Source organism: Leptodactylus fuscus, chromosome 10 (assembly GCF_031893055.1).
Source record: "Leptodactylus fuscus isolate aLepFus1 chromosome 10, aLepFus1.hap2, whole genome shotgun sequence".
Classification (NCBI taxonomy): domain Eukaryota; kingdom Metazoa; phylum Chordata; class Amphibia; order Anura; family Leptodactylidae; genus Leptodactylus; species Leptodactylus fuscus.
The window spans coordinates 42,680,163-42,703,255 of record NC_134274.1 but is presented as its reverse complement, the minus strand read 5'-3'; the positions used below and the strand labels follow the sequence as shown (position 1 = coordinate 42,703,255).

Here is a 23,093-nt window from a genome sequence, read left to right as displayed (position 1 = left end):
TAATTCTTTTTGGACAAGCAAATCTAAAACTGTACTTGTGACATTTCCACTAATACCACTGCTGCCACCAGTAAAAAAAATATTAATTCCCCCCCTTCCCAAAATTATATTTTTATGGCCGAGCTATGATCTATTCTGGATTGAATAAAAAGGGTGACCTGGTGCCCCATTAAATGAATGGCAGGCTCAAATTTGAGCCACCTAATCCAGTTGCAGCTCTTACCCAGATATCATCTCATGGAGTGGGTGGTAATGCGTAATGAAGAGGTAACAGAAAAAAAAACGGCGAAATTGGAGAGCGCTACTGGTATGAAATATCCAAGTATCCAAAAACAAGGAGAATCACGAGAAGGTGAATAGCATAAAATGAATTTATTGGTTCCAAGGACGTACAAGGCAACGCGTTTCAACACCAAACAGGTGTCTTTGTCAGGACACTATCGACAGGAAAGATGGATGAGGATCTGATCGCCCCAATCAGAAATAGGGTCCCCTATATCAGTCTTTTATGTCTGATTTTCCTTATTTTTCACCATTGGTTTACTCTCCATCCTTTGCTGTAATAGGTGGTCCCGTTTTTGGATACTTCACACCAGTAGTGCTCTCCATTTTCCTGTTTTTTCCTATTACCTCTTCATGATCTATTCTGATTATTCTCAGTGCTCCTGAGCAGATAAACAAGATTTAGGCTGACCATACATATCAGATATTTTTCGGCCAAACACTCATTCAGAAAACATCCAGGTCTCCCAATCCTCCCATACACATGCATGCTTGACTTAGTAAAGTATGCAAATGTCCATATGGAAAGAGTGAAACAAACCTCTAGAGGTGGCTTTTCTCTCTTCAGAAATAATAGATCAGACATGTTACAGTTCTCTGTGCGTAATACTTTTCTCTGGCATGACAGTCAGGAGGCCCCCAGACACATTGGATGGCCAGCCATTCCCATTAAAATTGGCAGGTTCAGTCGAGAGTAGTCTAATGTGTATGACCGGCTTCCATGTTAGCGCTACTATTAGTTTCATAGTTAACTCTACACTTCAAAGGGATCATGTGACGTCCGATTCATTTATTTACTATGATGTAGGGTTTCAATATCATCTATTCAACTGTATATAGATCACATTGAAAAGACCTATTCAGTGTGACTAGCCCTCCGAAAATAGACACTGGGACTTACGGTGAAATTCTACTTTGACATACAAACATATAGAAGAGCAGTTACCAATAGCTGTGTCCTAATTGGTTTCTATGGGTAACTTCTCCACATTGTATTGTATTATGATTACTTCTTTTATTACTATACTAGCATTTGCCCACGACTTTGTCCACGTGTTTGTGCCGACCGCAGGCCCCCGCACATGCCCCCTCCCACATGGACTCCACTCCCGCGGGCCCCCCTCATGCATGTCCCCTTCTAACAGGCCCTCCCTTCCGCGTGCCCCCTCTACCGCGCGCCCCTGCCTCCCCCAAACCCCCCATCCCGTGTGACATCCTCCTCCCGTGCGCAAAAGCATGTTCACTCCAGTGAACACTTTCTTTTAGACTCCATGTACTGCAGCTGCCATCAGCCTAAGCGGTACAGCAGGGTGAATGGATGTTACTGACATACGCGCTAGCTCCCCTCTCTCTCCCCCGGCAGAGGCCGAACACTTCTGTCCCTCATCGTACTCACACACGCGGCACACTTCGCGCGCCGCCACAGCAAGACTGCATGCCCGGTAGTCTCCGGACCACCGAGTAGACGTCATTTTCTCCAGCTCGCAGACTCTCCATAGCGCCGCCCACACTATGCCGCAATCCAATCGGAGAACGGCTGAAGGACCTGTGATGACGTCATCTCGGGTCCTTTATCCTTGCATGAACATGAATCCTGCGTTAGCAGTGGAGAGGTCCGGGCATTTAGCGGCACCATATGTAGCCTATGTTTCATTCCTGGTTCCAATCTATGTATGTGCGAAATGTCAGCCAAATCCGTTCAGGCGTTTTTGCATGATTGAGGAACAAACATCCAAACGCACACATATCCAAACTTTCAAATTTATAACATTAGTAGGATAGGATTCTCATGGAGTCCTAGGGCAACTCATGATGGATTATGGATACGATCTTCTAGAATCTTGTGCCAATATATGAAACATTCTGAATCAGATAACAAATGACAATATACTAGTGGTAACATAAGTGTACATTATTGGTGACAATACTGCTTGCATATTGTATTTAGCTATTTTAGGAGGAATGGTGCAGTGTTTTATTCTATTTATTGCTTCTCGTATGTATTACATTGTGAAGGAAGCTTAAATGTCTGTTTAATGCAGATTAGAGACTTTAGGACATTAAGCAATTACAGTGAGGCATAGGAACGTGTGGTTTGCAGAATGAATATAGGATGTGAAAAGCAGGGGATTAAAACCAAGGAGAGGATAATCCAGGTGAAAAAGTGGAACAGGCTACAGAGGAGGTTGGAGGAAAGACCCAGGTAAATAGGCACAAGTTAAGGAAAAGGATAAAGGGGACAAAGGTGAACCTGTGAAAAGCAAAGAAAATACACACACAGTAAAAGTGAAGAAAAGGAAGTGGAGCAAGACTGGATCGCACAAGTGGAACACATTTCATTTGGTAAACCTGCTATATGGTCTGTATAGATAATAGCATGTTGCCTATCTGACCTTACAGGTTCTGTCCAAAACAGATTTCAGAATAGTAAATTATTAGATGACTTCATTCTTATTTTTGGTATACATTAAGGCAGGAAACCAAATGAAAAGTGCAAAACAAAGTTAAATTTTTGTTCAGTAGGCAATACAGAATGTGATATATCAAATAAAGGCGTTTAATACACTCAGTAGGAAAGCGATCATAAAGATGTTTATGGGTTGTTAGAGATAAATGGGATTCTGTAAATTGCAACAGATTAAATTACGGAATCATCGCTAAAGAAATTCATGTCTGGATGGGACACAAACACAAGAGCTAAGGACACTCTTGTCTGGGTCCTCTGGCTTACAGAAGAAGGTCCATGTATTTCATTTTATTATATCTCTGTTGTGATCTGTAGTCATCCTCCTCAGATACTGATTGATGGAGTGGTCACATTTTAATGTTGAAAGGGGATCATGGAAGTGTTGGCATAGGAACCATGAGGATTAAAGATGTTTGACTTTAAAAATAAAACCTGCTGGTTGTAAAACACCTTTAGTCTGAGGCTTCACGTTGTGGAAACGCAGCTTTTTTCGTTGCAGATTTTGTTGTGTTTTTTTGAGCCAAAGACAATAATGACTACAAAAGGAATGGGAAATATCTAGGAGGTTCTTATACTTCTCCCTTCTGTTCAATCCACTCATGGCTTTGGCTCAAAAAAACCCGCATCAAAATCTGCAACAAAAAAGATGCATTTCCGCAACATGGGGCCTAAGGCTGAGACCCCACTTTGCGGAAACACAGCTTCTTTTGTTGCAGATTTTGGTGTGTTTTTTTGAGCCAAAGCGAAGAATGGTTACAAAAGTAATGGTGAACACAGAGGAAGTTCTTCTACTTGTACCTTTGGCACCATCCACTCCTGGCTTTGGCTCAAAAAACCGCAACAAAATCTGCATTAAAAAAAACTGTGTTTCTGCAATGTGGGGCCACAGCCTTAGGCCCCACATTGAGGAAACACAGCTTTTTTTTTATGCAGATTTTGCTGAATTTTTTTAAGCCAAAGCCAGGAATGGATTGAGCAGAGGGAAGAGGTTTAAATACTTTTTATATGTTTCCCAATCCTTCCTTATCCATTCTTGGCCTTGGCTCGAAAAACCGCAGGAAAATCTGCAAAAAAAAACAGCTGCGTTTCCGCAAAGTGGGGCCTTAGCCTTAAGGATCTTCATCTTTAATGTCCAAATGGAGCCGCTCCACTGATTTGAGCATTGTTGGATTTTTTTTTTTTTATCTAGCTCCCACCCCTTCTGAGCCATCAATACTGTCAGTTTCAGCACCAAGGACTGAAAACTGACAATAGAGAGTCGAATTAACATGGTGGGTGCCAAGATTAACACAACTGTTTGTATGGGAACAGTAGGGGCTAGAGAAATAATTCCACCTGTACCGGAATCAGTGAAATGGCACCTATGCAGTTGGTGGAGGTGGCGAAGGATCCTCTATTATGATGGTCGTCCACCATGTAATGTTTGCTTCTTATGTCAACTAGACTTTGTATAAAAAATTTTTTTTACAGAACATATCAAGAAGTGTAACTAAATATTCCTGGGTCGCAGCGTGGAATCTGGTCTCCAACTACCATGTGTCATGTGTAATACTGTGCCATTGTATGAAGCAGAACATGGTTACATCTGCTACCTTTGCACTACTTATTGCTATGTGTCTGCAGATCATATTGAAAATATAGATTTTCTCATAATTGGGAATATTGTACAGTGACACTTGTATTCATTTGATAAAAAATCCTGATGACAGCTTTCCTAAAAAGTCATTTAAGGTGGAATGATTATAATGATAATGCTTACCTATGGAACATGCTTCAAAAGAACTGGAATATAGTGCTATTCAATCATCATGCATAATATGAAAGTGAGGAAATACGCAAACTGTATTGCATCCAAAAACACAGTGTTTCATACAAGGGAATTGCTCCTTGTAGAAGTGTAGCGAGCATGCTGTCATAACAATGCATAGGGCGCCATTATAACTTGAAGCAGATCTTTCTAATTTGCGTGGGTGTATTGCTACCACAAGCCTACAAAGCCTGTAATTGTATATGTCATTTAGTGTATGTCAGTGAATGTACTTTGTGTACTGCTGTTGTCAGGTTATGTCACCCCACAATCATTCCACCTTATTAAGAAGCCATTAGTAATAGTAAAGGCCATCGAAAAGTAAAACATTCTTACCCGGCTTCCCTTCTCGCCAGGTGGTCCCTGCAATGACAAGTGTTTAGATTTTCATTAATATATAAGCAGTATCAGTTCTTTTTCACTTGGGGTCACAAATGCTTAGAAATTCCAAATACAAGAAGATAGAAAAATAAATACATCGTCAATATACCCTTACACATACAAACCTAACATCAACTCCTTTGTGCAGTAGAATATTCATACACTATGTTCTAAGCTATATATTTGCAGATTTATGTTACAATGTAAATGATTAGTTTTTTAAAATGTTTTTATTAGTTTTCTTATTAGTTCAAAGAAAGGTTTTGACCATATTTGAATGCCATAACAATGAGATATCTTAAGTTCTTAACAAATAGATAACAACAAGCCACCTGAAGCCAGGTTCATACACTGAGGAAAAAGTACACAGACAGATGGGGACAAGAAAACATTCATGCATTGTGTTAGTATACGTACAGGTGGCCCCACTGGTCCAGTTGGTCCTGCAATACCAGGATCTCCCTTATTGCCCTGTAAAACCAATGTATGAAATATAATTTACTACAGGATTCATATAATACATGAGGATTAATTCAGACTATATATGGGAAATGATTGAAGAGGATCTTTCATGTCCTCAGGCACATGCGGTTTTCCCAAACTATTGTTTTTCCCATTATGTGCCCCGGGTGAAGAGCTATCGGTGCATTTACCAAGAGCTCTTCACTGTCAGAAGGGCGTTCCTGACAGTGTAACTGGGAATGCCCCTCCTGACAGCCTGTCCACAGCGCTATACTGTGAGGGGGCCCAGCCATGATGCTCCCCTTCTCCTGACAGTACTCGTCCATAGACTAGTACTGGGAGGGTGTTCCTCATTGCCGATTTCAGTTGACTTTCCATGTGCATGGGTACCTTAACTCCAGATGGAGCACTCACAGCAGCGGTACAGTTTGCATGGTAAATTAAAAGAGATTGAGAATGGAAAAGTTGGTCTGTCCCAAGACACGTTAAGAATCTAAGTGGGAGCTGGATTTCAGGGAGACAACTCAGTAAAGGTTAGATTTGCTACTAGAGATAAGAAGGGGCTAAAGAAATGGAATAGTCCCCTATGTGAGAGCTAGGCTGCTTTCATCTCACAGTGCCCTCTAACTTTTCAGTTACCGACACAAAAATATATGACCCTTACCCTCTCTCCTTTTGGTCCTGCTGGTCCTGAAACACCAATTGGTCCGGGGGTCCCCTATTACACAAAGAGAAATGACTTGTTATCATGTTGTCATTTCTAAGTCTTAGGAGTTGGGAAACAAGCGAGTAGAAGCAAGGTCCATTTGGGCAGGCAGTCAAGTTATCTTTGGCTAGTTACAATTTTCAGCACTGAGTCTAAACAACTTTTAAAATCCGAGGAGGAAAACTAGAAATGTGAGACGTAACATGTGAACGTTTAACCAAAATATATCATGGCCACTAGCTCCAAATCCAATAAGCTGCCATCCTAACTCAAAGCTGAAAATGGTAACTTGATGAAGACATATTGGTTTAGTGACATATTTAAGCATTTTCATTGACACAAATTAAAATGGATTATTATATAAAAGGAAAGGGATTTGCATCATTTCAGGAAGGTAGCTTAGCATGCAATCTGACATCACCATGCTGCAGAAATGGATGCATTCGTATAGATCAAAAGGTTTGGTTTTCACTTTCTACAATGATTCCCCGCATACTAAAAACACCTGACTTGGTAACCAAAGCGATTCAGTATGGGATTCTTATTATTGCCATACTTTATTTCAACACATCATAGATCCTCAGGACAGAACGCTAATTCCTTCAAGAAAACGTCAACAGTTTTGCGATGTTGGAAATTTTAGCCATGAATTTTTTATGGCTTGGCTCACCAATGAAAATAAAACAATGAAATTGCCTTTTGGGAACTCTATGCCATTTACTTAAAGTGTACCTAAACTTTCAAATAAGTTTTGGTTTTCTGGCAGCATTAATGGCATTCATAGTTTGGAATATATTTTATTAAATGGAGTCTATCATTGGTGTCAGTGGTTTTGAGATGAAGACTAGTGTGAAGCGAGTAGTATTCGATCGAATACCTCACCGGCATAGAAATGCGTGTAATTGGCCGAACACCAAGGGGTTAAACGCTTTGACTATTCGATGCGTTTAACCCCTTGGTGTTCGGCTGATTACACGCATTCCTATGCTGGCGAGGTATTCGATCTAATAGTACTCGCTCAACACTAATGAAGATATTCCTGGATAGGCTTTAAAAAGGCTATTCTACTACTACCTTCTTTTTTCGATTCACCCCACCAGTCTGTTGTAATCCTGGCTACTTTATGTAAATGAACCCACTGAGCACTCTGGGTGTTCCCCAGGGCCTGCAAGCACCCCCTCCCCCCCCCCCCATGTCATAACTTTATTCACGCCCCTCCATTGCTTGTGCCTAGTCTGTCCTCCTCTTCCCTGGATGTTCTTCCGGCCAGATCGTGCTGCTGCATTTGAATTCGGAATGCGGTACTGCGCATGTCCGAGCCCCATTTTGGTGTAGCTCAGTATGCTCAGTTCTATAACGAGCTATAACAAAATGGCGCTTGGAAGTGCGCAGTACTGCTCTGAATGGAGTGGAACTGAGCATGCCCGAGAGTTCAGATGCAGCAGCGCAATCTGGCTGGAAGAACATCCAGGGAAGAGGAGGGCAGACTAGGTACAAGCAATGGCAGGGAGAATCGAAAAAAAAAGAAGGTAGTAGTAGAATAGCCTTTTTAAAGGCTATCCAGGCATGTCTTTATCTCAAAACCACTGACCCCGATGATAAAATTTTGGCTCCTTTGTGTGAAATCCTGTGCAGGTAGATGGTTTCTGTATAGTACAGGCATACACTGCATATGGGGAAGAGATTGAGGGTCGGTCAATTCAAATAGCTGTATCTTAAGGTTTATAGCACCTAGAACAGTGGTACTTGTGTCATATTAGAGATACAGTTCTCAGCCTCATATGACAACAGTAACAGTTAGAACTGTGAATGATGAGACTCCCAGCTTACATATGCCAACAGTTTTAGCTGGGACAAAACCAGGTATTCATTAATAAAACACATTACGAAATATATTAATGCTAACAGAAAACCAAGAGCTTATACAATGGTAGCCTAACGTGCTTAAAAAAAAGCCAATATATTCCATTATTTGTGATACAAAATTCTTATCAATTTTAAGAATAATTTTATGAATTGGATATTCGATAGAAGACAAAGTATCATCAAAGTTCCTTTACTGCTTATGTGTACCTCATTTCCCCATCAAATTCTTTTTTCCCCCTTATACTTGCGGAATTGAAACGGCGCACACCGGAGGTACAAAAGTGCAGAGATTCTATAAAATGAGGTAGAGTAAGGTGTAATAAGTGATAAGTTCTTGGTCATTGGGGGTCTTAACACTGGAAACTGTACCGATCACTGGAATGGGTGTCCCGTGACCTCCTTCAAATTGAGTGGTAGTGAAGTATGCACAGCGCCACTTCTTTCAATATTTTTGGGACTGCCAAATGAAACACTCTGCTGTCAGTCTGACCTTGCCATGTGGCTGCTGACTCTATACGTACACCACCATGATAAGTGTTATATGACCACAATAATGAGCTATACATGTTTACTGTACTTACGGCTATGTCCACTAAAAAACTTGGATTTATCATTAAAGTAGACAATGATAAAATTTTTATTTCATACTGGACATGCCTTTTAGAAAACTTTGTAAAATATTTCAAGTCATGACAAACTTCACTAACATGCTAGGAATGTGATTGTGTATGATCTGGCGGTGTTACTTTACCCAGCAATGTCATGATAGACTTCACTAACATACTAAGAATGTGATTGTGTATGGTCTGACGGTGTTACTTTACCCAGTCATGTCTTCATAGTCTTCACTAACATACTAAGAATGTGATTGTGTATGGTCTGGCGGTGTTACTTTACCCAGGCTTCAGTGATGGTAAAAATAGTCAATCCTCCCAATAATAATCCATAGTGAAATTATAAAATGTTTCTTCCCTGCCACCCTTAGATTATTTTTTTTTTTTATTGCATATCAATTGGTATGTATGTTTCATTGCTAAAACAAATGTTCTGCATATTTTAAGGAAACTACTGGAAACCTGTCATAAGAAAATCCAATGTAAATTAGATGACACTTTTTTTTATGTTGCTTGTAGAGTGGGGGAGCCATATGACAGTGAAGAGGCGCAAGTTATGAGCAGATGGGGCAAGGCAAGAATAAAGGAGAGGTAGGTAGGTAGGTTAGTTTAATGGAGTTAGGACTCACCGGTGGACCAATTCTGCCGTCTAAACCTGAGGCACCCTGGACAGCAGGGCAGAATGTAAATGCACATGGAATGGACAGGAGAATGGAAGGGGGGGGGGGGGGGAACAATGAGGGAGGGGAAAGTGAGTGAAGCAGCAACTGAAAACATACATACACTTATATTCCCTTATAATCAAGGACAATTAAGGATACAAGTTACATGTGATGTGTGATGTTATGGTACATAGATATCATATTGTTTAAGTATACAGAATTATATCATCACATCTTCAATATACATGTAAGGACGAGTGCAGACCTGTGTTGAGGAACAGTAAAAATTAAAAGTACCTTTGCACTTGACCAGTCTACCTAGTTGTGTCTGTATCTATTGTTTATGTCAATTAGTTCACTCTTACAGACTCTTACATGTAAGTTTCCACAGGACTTTAACATTATAGAACCTTACCATCACAGACAGCAACAAAATGGCTGCACGCCACTGGATTGTATAGAAGGCGTTGCAAACATGACATCACACTGTGGTCTGCAGCTATTGGCTGATTCAGCACTGCACAGGCTTCCTGCTCTACCTGCTTCCTGCTCTACCTGTACTCTGCATATAACATTGCTAATACTGAGGGCTCTATAATCCATTTTAACTTCTTCCTCCGACATTTGGACTAGGAAGCAAAAAAATTGATCTGAACGAGCAGATAATTTTTACTAATACCAGAATTAAGACTGTGATGTCAGAAATGGTTGCCTTGTTTTGGCATATACTGTATTTTGTATTACTCGCTGTCGGACCTATAATATATATATAGAGTGTCTGGAGATAAAATTGATGTAACAACAATGTAGTTTCTAAAAGGTGCTCATCTAAATGGAAAAGCAATGAAAAATATGGAGACACAATGTAAGAAACATATTTTCTTGATATTTCTTGTAAAGTATACCTCCAGTTAAAGAAAACATCCGATAAATCTTACAGACATGTAATAAGGTTTCATCAATAGGTTTAAGGTTCCTGGGCCAGGCCGTAAACTATAATGCAAATCTATGAAGCTAGAGCAATAACTGGCTGAAGAGAAGGGGTTAACAGGTCACCACTACCAACAGTGGAATGGCAAAGGCCCAGTATTGACCAGGTGGGTATGACAGCACATATATAACATCTATGATTGTATTGTATAGAACTGTAAAAATGTCTATTATTTAGTGAACAAAAACATGTGGGTGACATGCTGTAAAACCATCATTTGAAGTTAGGGGTTAAACCACACCATTGGTTCCTTGCCCAAACATGCTCATTAGCATAATCCATTGTCACACACAAAACATAAAATTAGCTTAAATGGCAACTCACATTTCCACAAACTTTGCATAAATCAATAGTACAAGTGAACACTAAAGACTTTATAAGATATCACAGATGACTTCCTTCGTCAGGTTGTTTTCCGGCTAACCCGGACTGTTAATCTGACATTCACTCTGAAACCTTTGCTGATCTCTCTTGCTTGAACAAGGTGGGATTTTGCACCTCACAGAGAATCACAATAGAATTCTATGTGAGGGAGGATTGAGCAAGAGTTGAGCGACAGAGAGGATGGAAACAGGCAAATCCCATTGGACATCAAGCTTCTATCTTACTCCAAGTGCTTTATTCACATCAGTAAGGTAAGTACTTCTCTATATTGTCCTATATCACCTTGTTGATGCTTCTGAATGAGAACTATGGAGAAGATTCTCCTCTACTTTCTGTGTTTTGGGGAATATGCAAATCTGTTTCCCAGGGTGTTGTCTATGGAAGACATTATAGTAGTGAGTGTCCACCAGCTCTGAAGCAACAGAGCCTGCCGAGGGGGAACTAGTTAAAAATTGGACACAGGTAAATGATTAGGAATAGTATTATCTCTCATGTGCACACACTGTGTTATTGATTTTTGCAAAGTTTTTCAAAAGGGTTGGTAAAGGTACGAGATCAAAAACACACATAGTATGAAGCATCAAGTGCAACATCACAACATCAGCTACACAGTTCTGAAAAAAAGGCTTGAGCTTTGTTATGTGCAGTTATTCATATATAATTCATCCTCAATCCCTACAAAGAGTATTTTTATGTAAAACAAGATATATATATATATATATATATATATATATATATATATATATAACACATTTCTATATTCCATCTATATTCAAGTACATGGGGTGAAGCTGCACTACTATGCATAACCTCTAGTAACTGGAAGTTTTTCTAAATTTAGTACGACTCATTTAAGGTGCAGTTGACTTGATTTGTGGCACCTAGGACGCCAGATTTTTTTTTGCTTGCGGGCTCCTGAGATATCCATTAATGGAAATAGTTGCAAGTACTAATAACTAGGCAGAGCTGCCATTTAGGAGTTTGGGGAAGATAATTGACTCCTCCTATAGGATCTGTAATGGAAACCATTTCCTATTATTTTGGAAAACACAAAGGCAGTAAACAGGTATAAATAACAGATCAGGTATCCATGTACTATATAGGAATTTGGTAATTTAATATGGACCAGTGTCCATGTCGAAATGCCTACATCTCCTGTATATCATATATACTTACTGGTAAACCCAAAGGCCCCTTGTCTCCTTTCTCTCCTTGACTGCCCTTCTCCCCTTTCATACCACTCTCTCCTGCTTCACCCTGCAGAAAACAGAATAATAACATTATAGTTGTTTGACGGGATGAGGAGGAGCTTGAATAAATGGTCAATATACAATAAACCTCCCAAAGTTTGTAAATGAAGTGACTCAATGCATCGTTGGTCTAAGCAGATACCATATGCATTCAGTGTGTTGTGTGAACCAGAATTGTGGCACTTAACAGTTTCCACAAAAATTTCCAAACCATCGGTGCGACAAACTGCAACAACCCATTTAACCATCTAATATCTCATAAAAGAAATAATATTTTGCATTTGGTGACAGATCGTCTTGAAAGAGAACCTTTCACCACCTCCACCAACCCCAACTATTTGCATCCTTCAATAGGCACTGCTCCATTGATTCCAGCACAGTTGGAATTTTTTTATCTAGCCCCCACCATTACTTGGCAACGGGTGCTGTCAACGTCATTGCCTAATATGCTTATTAGGCTCTCTACTGTCAAGTGACAGTCTTAAGCTATCTACCGTAGCAGACGACTGCCCTCCTGACAGCAGAGCCTAATCGGTATTTCAGAATCAGTGGGGGCTCGAGAAAAAAGTTCCAACTGTGCAGGAATCAAGGAAGAGTTTGAGATTCTGGAAGTGGTGGAAGGTCTTCCTTAAATGGGTTATCTAGTTTCTAATATTGATGGCCTACCCTTAGAATGGGTCATCAATATTAAAGCTTCTAAAGTCGGACAGCTGAGTCCCCCACAGATCTGATGTTTGAGGTTATTACCAGGATCTATGCACTCGCCTTATTTTTAGCAGTAGGCTTTGGTACAGAAGTGCTGCATTTCAATATTAGAAACTGGATAGCCCCTTTAACCACTTCCGGATGGCCCATTGTATATACATACATCTGGACAGTGGTTTCCTTGTTCTCCAAGGATGTATCAATACATCCTTGCAGTTTTCAGTAGCTGCACAAAAACGTGCAGCTGCTGAAACAGGGAGCCGGCTATAACTACAGCCAGAGCTCCCCTAGAGAAGGCAGGGAAGGTTTATTACCATCCTTGCCTACCTGATTGCTGTGTACACAGGGCTCAATGACCACTGTATACACAGCTATGGGCACCGCTATGATGTGGCTCCCCTCTGATCTGGTGGTCACTTGATCTCCTGTGATCTGAGGCTGTTAGAGCTTCTGGGTCCGACAGGACAGTTATGGGAGGGAGGCTCCATTCCTCCTGTAATTTGGGCTAAGTGTACCAGCCTCGGTTACTGGGAAAATCAGGCCCCCCCTTACCAAAAAAAAACTGTGGTCAGATATCCCCAAAAGGTCTACTATGATCTTATGGGGACACTATGTAAAAAATAAAAAATAAAATAAAAAAGAAAAGTAAAAATAAATGTAATTAAAAAATAAATGAAATAATACCTCAATAACACACCTTACGTAAGAGACTAATAAAGGTTTGTCACTCTACTTGAGCAAAGGTTTGCATGGCCAGATGATCCCACAAAAAGATTCAAGTATTTGGGGTATTCCTTTCTTATGATTGGTGGGTCTTCAAGGTCTGAGCTCTCTAGAGCAACATGAATAACTATATGGGTAACACTTTCATTGCTCCATAGAACTCATCTGCATATTAACATAAAGGCAATAAGTTGCCAACAGAGTTTCTGATTTATAAAGGTAAAAAAAGGTAAGACTATCTATCTATCTATCTATCTATCTATCTATCTATCTATCTATCTATCTATCTATCTATCTGTTAGGATATGCTTGGTTCTGCTGACAGTCTCCATTTCATAAAAGTAAATAAATAACCTATAACAGCGTATTGACTATAGTAGATATATGACTCAATTATTCGTATAAACAACCCAACATATGTATCTATATATCTAAATGTAATTAGCGTAATGTTTGTTGTTCTATAATCTATGTGTTTACCTTTTGGCCAGGGAGTCCGGGAGGGCCCTATTAAAGAACACATACATAAGATGTAGTATTAGGACAGCTGACGTTGACTGATGTAAGTATACATTTTGTATGCAGAGTAGAAGGAAACTACATAAATAATAGGAAAAAAAATAAACCTGCAAGCTTTTCTCTGTTATTATATCATATCTAATGTAATGTTTTGCTGGCTCAAGTTGGCAGACCTAATATATTTTGTTATGTTCATGACTTCGTTCCCATATACAGCATACAATATATTGCACTACCGATAATCAGTATACATCTAAGTGTTAAGGGGTTCTCTCCAAATTGTGACATATCATGTGACAGTACCAGATCGGTGGGGACCAACTGTTGCAACCACCAGACTGGGGATCCTACTGTATGTCCCCATTTGAATAACACAGAGGACAAGCATGTGTGCTAAGGGACTGGTGGATATAGCCGAGCACTGGCTCAGAAGTCACATAGACTGGTGGAGTGGAGCAACAGTGCATATGTTTGACTCTTGTCCTTGGACCCCCACTGATCATGTACACATCTCCTATATAAAGAATAGATGATAATTTGCAATTTTGGCAAGACCCCTTAAAGTACTGTAGTGCTATAAAGTTGAGAATCTTGGATTAAGCAAATTATCTTTAACATTATGCCAACATACATATTGTTCATATCTAAGTAATGACTAGGCTTAAATTTTTTGACTCCACGCTGTGTAGTGATTAAAAAATCCGCCGACTACTTAGTCCCCCCTGCTGTCCGGTTACCTGCACAGAACCGCTGCCACCTCCCCTCCCGGTGTGTACGCCGTTCCTCGGAGCTCCGGCCTGTTGTTCTCTGTCCATTTCTCTCCTCTCTCGTTCAGACACGAGCAGGCGCTGTACGCGCCCCCGCCTCCCTAGTGAATCACTCACATCTCCCCGCCCACACTCTCCTAAGCCACAACAAGACCCACCTACTTCCAGCATCAGTAACACTAGCCTAGGGAGGCGGGGGCGACACGGCACTCTGCCGGCGTGTGAATGAGAGACGCGAGGACAGAGAACAATGACCCGGAGCGGCAGCGGTTCTGTGCAAGTTACTAGGGTTGAGGGATCGGGATCGGAATTCCGTTCCCGATCTTTTTTTTAGGCAGGATCGGAACCCGATTGCGATCGTGAAATTTACTCGATTGTCAAACGGGATCCGATCATTTCAGATCCCCATCGCTCAACCTTAGTAATGACTGAAAAGAATATCCGTCTATCTGCTTTTGCTGTGTCTATATATACTGTATATATATTGTGTATAAATCAGTAAAACTAACACTGGAAAATGATCAATTTCTATATAATTCCAACAAAGTGCAGTAAAGACTATTGGAGAGTATTATACAAATGTGTTAATCGAATGGCTGTCTACTGGAAATGTAACTGTGATACCAGGTGACCATGTAAGACCACAAGGTAGATGGTATCGGACGAGGATTTGGTTTTTTATGTGAGGATGAGCTACAAACATACCTGAATAGGTCAAAGTCACAATAAGACATCAATGTGCATTACAACTAGATAGGTAAGGCAGTCAAACTTACTACAGGCCCAGGAACACCCGGAGGGCCAGGAGGCCCAGACACCTAGAGAAACACAGATATATAGAAGTGAGTGCTAGTCATGTAACAGTACAACACTACAATCCCAAAAAAGATCTATTTTTATATAATTTACAAATTGTAAGTGGAAGTTAGTAAGAACACAAACTATCATATGTCCAACCTGATACACATTACTAAACATAGCCTACAGAAAATGTAGCCACCCCTTCTAATGATTTAGCAATGTCAGACACATCCATTGCTAATGTGAAAAAAAATCGAACCCACAGCATAGGGAGGTTTGGATAGTTTGGCGTAAAAAGCATAGTATATTCTAACAGGACTCCTGGGAGAGAAAATGAGAGTCCTGCTTTCTTCAACCATACAGACTGAGAGTTTTTTGTGTACTCACTGATATATAAAGAGTCTAGTGTTGAGCGAGTAGTATTTGTCGAATATCTCGCCGGCATAGGAATGCATGTAATCGGCCGAACACCAAGGGGTTAAATGCTTTGAAGATACGATGTGTTTAACCCCTTGGTGTTCGGCCGATTACACGCATTCCTATGCCGGTGAGGTATTTGACGAATACTACTCGCTCAACACTAATAAAGACCTGTCAAAAACTGTGAGTACGTGGGGTAACAAGGACTCTCACTGCCTCTCTAGGAGTCCATTCCAACTTTTTTTTTTCAATAATCCTTCTCCAAATCATATAAACCTGTACATCACAAAGCTCTGCTTCTCTCTGACTATCATATCTTGCTCTAAGATAGGGCAGACATCTCCTGCCAAAGATCACTTGAAGCTATGTTGTAAAATGTCGTCTTCTCTGGGCTAAGGACTTAATCACTTGGCAATGAGGCACTACGTTAGGCAAACACCTGGAAAGCACTTCCTGCCAAATAACCCTACACAGTTTGTTAGCCGACAAATTTTGGACTGCGGTTAATTTTCTTGGTATGCACAACCCTCCAGGTAAAGCATACAATGACCCTTCCAAAAAGTGAGACCCATACAAAAATGGTTTGCTACATTTCACATGAGACAAGTTTGAAGTTCATGTATTCACATTCCAGAATGCTGAAAATAATGATATAGGTATAAAACATATTTACCGTGTTTCCAGAACTTCCTTTCTCGCCAGCGTCGCCTTTCTCTCCCTGGTTACAATGGAATGACATAGTTTCAGTTTTAGAATCAGAAGTTCAGTTTGTGTATTCCTTATAGATAAGGACTTTTGGTAATATCTTTGTCTTTGAAGTTTATTTGAATCAGAATACTCTGGATGGTTTCTAAGTGTAAGTGGTACCGTATATACTCGAGTATAAGCCTACCCGAATATAAGCCGAGGCCCCTAAGTTTACCACAAAAAACTGGGAAAACTTATTGACTCGAGTATAAGCCTAGGGGGGAAATGCAGCAGCTTCTGGAAAATTTAAAAAAAATTAAAATGGTTGGAGTTTTTGGGTGCAGTAGTTGCTGGGTGATGGGAAAGGGGAGGGGGTGTTTTGGTTGTCTGTCTGCCCCTTCCCTGAGCTTGAGGACTGTTTTTTCTTCCCCCACTTGGAATTCAGCCTGGCTGGATATAGGGTATCTGCAGTGCTCCTATTAACTCCTTCCTGATGGAACAGGAGCACTGCAGAAACCCTATATTCAGTAGACCGGGCACTATCAGACACAGGGATACCTATTGTGTATGTGTTTCACAATAATTTTCTACTTTCCTATGTATTCTAGGGAAAGGAGGGATTTAGAACTTTTATTTTTTATTAAATCTTCTTTTTTATTTTGCACTATTTTATGGGAGATTCTATACATTACTATTGCGGCTGGTCATAGGCCCCCCCTCCTAAAAAAAATAAATAAATAAATAAATATATATATATATATATATATATATATATATATATATAATTAGTTTTTTTTTGTTTTGTTTTTTTGCTGACTCGAGTATAAGCCGAGGGGGGCTTTTTCAGCACAAAAACTGGGCTGAAAAATTCGGCTTATACTCCAGTATACACGGTAAATTCTGCAGTCATTTGTTTGCCCAATTATATTTTTGCATATGTTATTTTTGTTATGACTTAAACTTTCCAACAACTTTTGATTTTTTTCACAGAATTTGTGTCATACTTTATTACTTTCTATGAAATACTCCATCTCTTTATTCTTTCCTATACTTCTGCATTGAGAGCTGTTCCTGCCTCTCACTGTGTAAGGAGTAGGGGGCTATATAAAATATATAGAAAATGAGGGAAGGGGAGGGTCACTTTAAACAGTTATAAAACATAGAAAACATAAAAACCTGCTTTTGGTGTCATAATTCCAGTGCTAGCTATGTTATTTCCAGAGATATCACTTGTTGAAAATACTGATATGCAGCTGTATAACATATATTCCTATAACGTATATTTTCAACCAGTGATATCTCTGGAAATAATGCAGGTAGAACTACACTCATATGAAAGCCAAAAATCCCTCCAAAAAGCAAGTGTCTATATTTTATAATGCCTGAAATATAAGTCTGAAGTGACCCTCTCCTCATATTCTCTGCATTTTACCCAGCTGCATATAAATATCCTAATCCTGACTTTATTTTCAACCAGTGATATCTCCGGAAGTAATAAAGATAGCTCTGCGAACTCCTCTTCAATATAACACCAAAAGCAAGTTTCTACATTTAAGGGTAAGTTCACACGGCGATTTTTTGACCGGAACCTAGGACGGAGGTCACCTCAGGTTCCGGTCCAAAAACAGGGTAGCCGCGACTGAAAGCCGGTACACTGCATCGGCATCCAGCCGCAAATTCCACTCCGGATTAGGCCCAATGAATGGGCCTAGTCTGGAGACGGGAGTGTCTTCAGGCCGAATGGCGAGGCGAAACGGCCTGAAGAATGAGCACCTCACTTCTTTTTTCTGGGAGCCGGAAAATACGGTAAGTAGGGCCCCACCAAAGTCTGGATCTGCCACTGCCATCCTCTTCCCTCATTTTCTCTACATTTTTACAGCCCCCTTTTCCAAGCGTTTACCCCATAACCCATTACTCAGTGAGAGATAGGAACAGTTGTCAATACAGGAGCAAGAGAAAGAATAAAGAGATTCAGGATTTCCCTGAAAAGAGCCAAAATGTGTTAATAAAGTATATTACAAAATGTATTAATGAGACAAATACGATCAGAAAATCAAAAGTTGAAGGGGCCACACGGTGGCTCAGTGGTTAGCACTGCAGCCTTGCAGCACTGGAGTCCTGGTGTTCAAATCCCACCAAAGGCAAAAAAAAAGCCATCTGCAAGGAGTTTGTATGTTCTCCCCGTGTTTGCATGGATTTCCATCCCATATTCCAAAAAAGATATACTGATAGGGAAAAAATGTACATTGTGAGCTCTATGTGGCGCTCACAATCTACAAAAAAAAAAAAAAAATCAAAAGTTGTTCAAAAATTTAGTTCCACTTTAAAATTAAAACTATAGAAATTCAAGTGTCTTAATACCTAATTCTCACTAGTTCTTTATCTACATACAGTACACACGTCCATTAATTTGGAATTTGTTTGAGCTTACTGTAAGTCCTGGAAGCCCTATTGGGCCAAGAAGACCTGGAGGTCCTATCGGTCCTTGGTCACCTCGTTCACCTTTCTCTCCAGTGGGACCATCAAGACCCTAACATGCAAATATTTTTCCAAGTTAAAACCTGTACTGTAATAACGTCATAAACAAGCAATTTAAGTCTTGAGAGACTGGTGAAAGTGAATTATATAGAATGCAAAATGTATACAGTGTTTATTATTAATGTAAAGGGGTGGTCTAATACTAGATAGTAAATGGATATCAATCAACTGGAGTATTAATGGAGTATCTTCATATCGGGCCAATATTGTATGAATGGTAAGGTCTGATTGCTGGCACCCAGCAAACCAGCTGGACAAAGGAGCAATGGTGCCGCTTCCCCATCATTGTTTACCCTGGCACAGCGCCATACATACTCCACTGTTCCATCAGTGACTCGTCTGTAGCTCAGGACCCCTCACTAGAATGATAAAGAGCTGCAGTATGAAGGCAAAGACACAAGCGAGAATATAGTGCTGTGCCTGGGTGAACCATGAAAGAGACATGACTCTTCACTAGGGTTGAGGCGATCTTGAGATTTCAGGATTGTTTTTAAAATCCAATTTTCGATCATTTTCCAGCCGTTCCCGATCGTCGATCAGGATCCGATCTTTCCCGATCGCTCAACCCTAATTATTATATTATAATAATTAGGGTTGAGCCAATCTTGAGATTTCAAGATCGTTTTTAAAATCTGATTTTCGATCATTTTCCAGCCGATCCTGATCGTGAAATTTGCTCGATTGCCGATCAGGATCCGATCTTTCCCGATCGCTCAACCCTACTCTTCACTGGATTTCTTCATTTAGATTATTAATGGTGATGCCAGCAATCCAATTCCTACAATTCAGATAGCCCAAGGAAAAGCCATACATATTATATCATCGGAACATGAAATAAAGCCATCACTCACTATGTTCTGCACTGTACAGATCTATTATACAATGTTTGATTTGTCACTTACAGGTGAACCTGTTTGTCCTACATCCCCTTTATCTCCTTTTGGCCCTAGTAATCCTCTGGGACCTGTGTCGCCCTTTGGTCCTTGAAGTCCATCCTGACCTGGTGGACCAGGAAGTCCTGTCTCACCAGGTTTTCCCCGAGGTCCCTAAAAACCACACAATAGCTTATTACAACCAAATATCCACACCTATAAGCACAATCATACCACTATGTAATATTATAATGAAGTATATGATATCATGTGCTGAGTTTGCGCAGTGTGGATTCACCCACCTTTTCTTATTGACTTCAAAATTGGAAGCAGGAGAGAAAACAGTAAAGATAACAGCGCCCATAGGAAAAAAAAAACTACTAATTTTCTATTAAGACCAATCTTTTGGATTTTAAAGGGATCCTATCATTAAAACGATATTTTTTCTGACTAATACGTAGGAAGAGCCAGTGCTGCCTCTATCTTCTTCTGGAACGGCCTCTGCCTGCGTCTTCTTCCGGCGCTGGCTTCAAACTTATAGGCATGCGCAGTCGGCTCTGCTGTCGGGCCTCGGGCGCATGCCCGCCTGGTGTAAGCGCCCATTTTCTTGTGGCCGCTTATACAGTAAGCTGGGGTAAGTGGCCACAAGAAAATGGCTGTGCACATTTGCAGTCAGCTCTGCCCGAAGCCCGACAGCAGAGCCAACTGCGCATGCGTAGAAGTTTGAACTGAGTGCCAGAAGAAGACGCAGAGAGAGGCCATTCCAGAAGAAGATAGAGGTGGCGCTGGAGAGTTCTATCACAGCATTGGAGATTCCCCCAGTGCTGTGTGAGTGCTGGGGCCCACCCCCAGTGCTGCGAGAGAACTCATTTGCATACCGAAGAAAACCGAGATTTCTACTGAACGGCGGCGCAGAGAAGACATCTAAAGGTAGGAGAAGAATAGCCTTTCTTAATGCTATTCCTATGTGTTAGTCAGAAAAAATGTCGTTTTAATAATCCCTTTAAAGAAATTTTTAACTCTATAATAATGCTGTACATGAGCTCATCACCACTTACTTTATCTCCATCATGGCCAGGAGGACCAGGTAATCCAATTTCACCCTAAAAGAAAAATATAAAATAGATAAAACTGAAATTATATATATATATATATATATATATATATATATATATATATATATATATATATATATATATACAGTCCTATGAAAAAGTTTGGGCACCCCTATTAATCTTAATCATTTTTAGTTCTAAATATTTTGGTGTTTGCAGCAGCCATTTCAGTTTGATATATCTAATAACTGATGGACACAGTAATATTTCAGGATTGAAATGAGGTTTATTGTACTAACAGAAAATGCGGAATATGCATTAAACCAAAATTTGACCGGTGCAAAAGTATGGGCACCTCAACAGAAAAGTGACATTAATATTTAGTAGATCCTCCTTTTGCAAAGATAACAGCCTCTAGTCGCTTCCTGTAGCTTTTAATCAGTTCCTGGATCCTGGATGAAGGTATTTTGGACAAACAATTCAAGTTCAGTTAAGTTAGATGGTCGCCGAGCATGGACAGCCCGCTTCAAATCATCCCACAGATGTTCAATGATATTCAGGTCTGGGGACTGGGATGGCCATTCCAGAACATTGTAATTGTTCCTCTGCATGAATGCCTGAGTTGATTTGGAGCAGTGTTTTGGATCATTGTCTTGCTGAAATATCCATCCCCGGCGTAACTTCAACTTCGTCACTGATTCTTGAACATTATTCTCAAGAATCTGCTGATACTGAGTGGAATCCATGCGACTCTCAACTTTAACAAGATTCCCGATGCCGGCATTGGCCACACAGCCCCAAAGCATGATGGAACCTCCACCAAATTTTACAGTGGGTAGCAAGTGTTTTTCTTGGAATGCTGTTTCTTTTTGGACGCCATGCATAACGCCTTTTTTTTTTATAACCAAACAACTCAATCTTTGTTTCCAAAATGAAGTTGGCTTCTCCAAATGTGCTTTTGCATACCTCAGGCAACTCTATTTGTGGCGTACGTGCAGAAACGGCTTCTTTCTCATCACTCTCCCATACAGCTTCTCCTTGTGCAAAGTGCGCTGTATTGTTGACCGATGCACAGTGACACCATCTGCAGCAAGATGATGCTGCAGCTCTTTGGAGGTGGTCTGTGGATTGTCCTTGACTGTTCTCACCATTCTTCTTCTCTGCCTTTCTGATATTTTTCTTGGCCTGCCACTTCTGGGCTTAACAAGAACTGTCCCTGTGGTCTTCCATTTCCTTACTATGTTCCTCACAGTGGAAACTGACAGGTTAAATCTCTGAGACAACGTTTTGTATCCTTCCCCTGAACAACTATGTTGAACAATCTTTGTTTTCAGATCATTTGAGAGCGTGCTGTCCATGTTCGGCGACCATCTAACTTAACTGAACTTGAATTGTTTTGTAGAAAGAAATGGTCCAAAATACCTTCATCCAGGATCCAGGAACTGATTAAAAGCTACAGGAAGCAACTAGAGGCTGTTATCTTTGCAAAAGGAGGATGTACTAAATATTAATGTCACTTTTCTGTTGAGGTGCCGATACTTTTGCACCGGTAAAATTTTGGTTTAATGCATATTGCGCATTTTCTGTTAGTACAATAAACCTCATTTCAATCCTGAAATATTACTGTGTCCATCAGTTATTAGATATATCAAACTGAAATGGCTGTTATAAACACCAAAATATTTAGAACTAAAAATGATTAAGATTAATAGGGGTGCCCAAACTTTTTCATAGCACTGTATATATAATCATCATAATGGAGTTTTTAATCAACATATTTTGATAATTTTATTGTATATTTTATATTTTTTTATAACTTTATGTTAAATTCTATAAAATATAACTTTATAATATATTGTCTAGGAGAGGAAAAAAAAAATCACATCATAATGTATCTTTTCATAAATAGTACAGAAAGAAACTTTGTACTAAATCCTATTAAAAATGCTTTATTCTCCGTTTATCAGAGTTACTTCTAACATAGAAGTCTATAGAGAGAGGCTGCTGGAAAAAGACACATTCTTCAGCTGCTAAGCTCTACTACAATCACTTGACTCTACTATATCTAGTAAGATAATGGTCTATGACTTTCCAGTATAAGGTAATGTATCAATAGATAGCCAGTAGCAGCCTT

At 40.0% G+C, this 23,093-nt stretch overlaps 1 protein-coding gene across 1 annotated transcript in view; it reads right to left on the bottom strand.

The window, feature by feature from the left end:
• The window catches only part of LOC142182996 (uncharacterized), an 83,822-nt gene that overhangs the window by 12,203 nt on the left and 48,526 nt on the right, over positions 1–23,093 (bottom strand). The window contains exons 16-25 of the mRNA XM_075257845.1: positions 20,963–21,007; positions 19,935–20,078; positions 18,926–19,024; positions 16,481–16,525; positions 15,363–15,404; positions 13,781–13,807; positions 11,799–11,879; positions 6,064–6,117; positions 5,355–5,408; positions 4,893–4,919 (exon numbers count right to left, since the gene is read on the bottom strand). Of these exons, the coding sequence (XP_075113946.1) occupies positions 4,893–4,919; positions 5,355–5,408; positions 6,064–6,117; positions 11,799–11,879; positions 13,781–13,807; positions 15,363–15,404; positions 16,481–16,525; positions 18,926–19,024; positions 19,935–20,078; positions 20,963–21,007 (618 nt within the window). The remainder of the gene's footprint in view (positions 1–4,892; positions 4,920–5,354; positions 5,409–6,063; positions 6,118–11,798; positions 11,880–13,780; positions 13,808–15,362; positions 15,405–16,480; positions 16,526–18,925; positions 19,025–19,934; positions 20,079–20,962; positions 21,008–23,093) is intronic.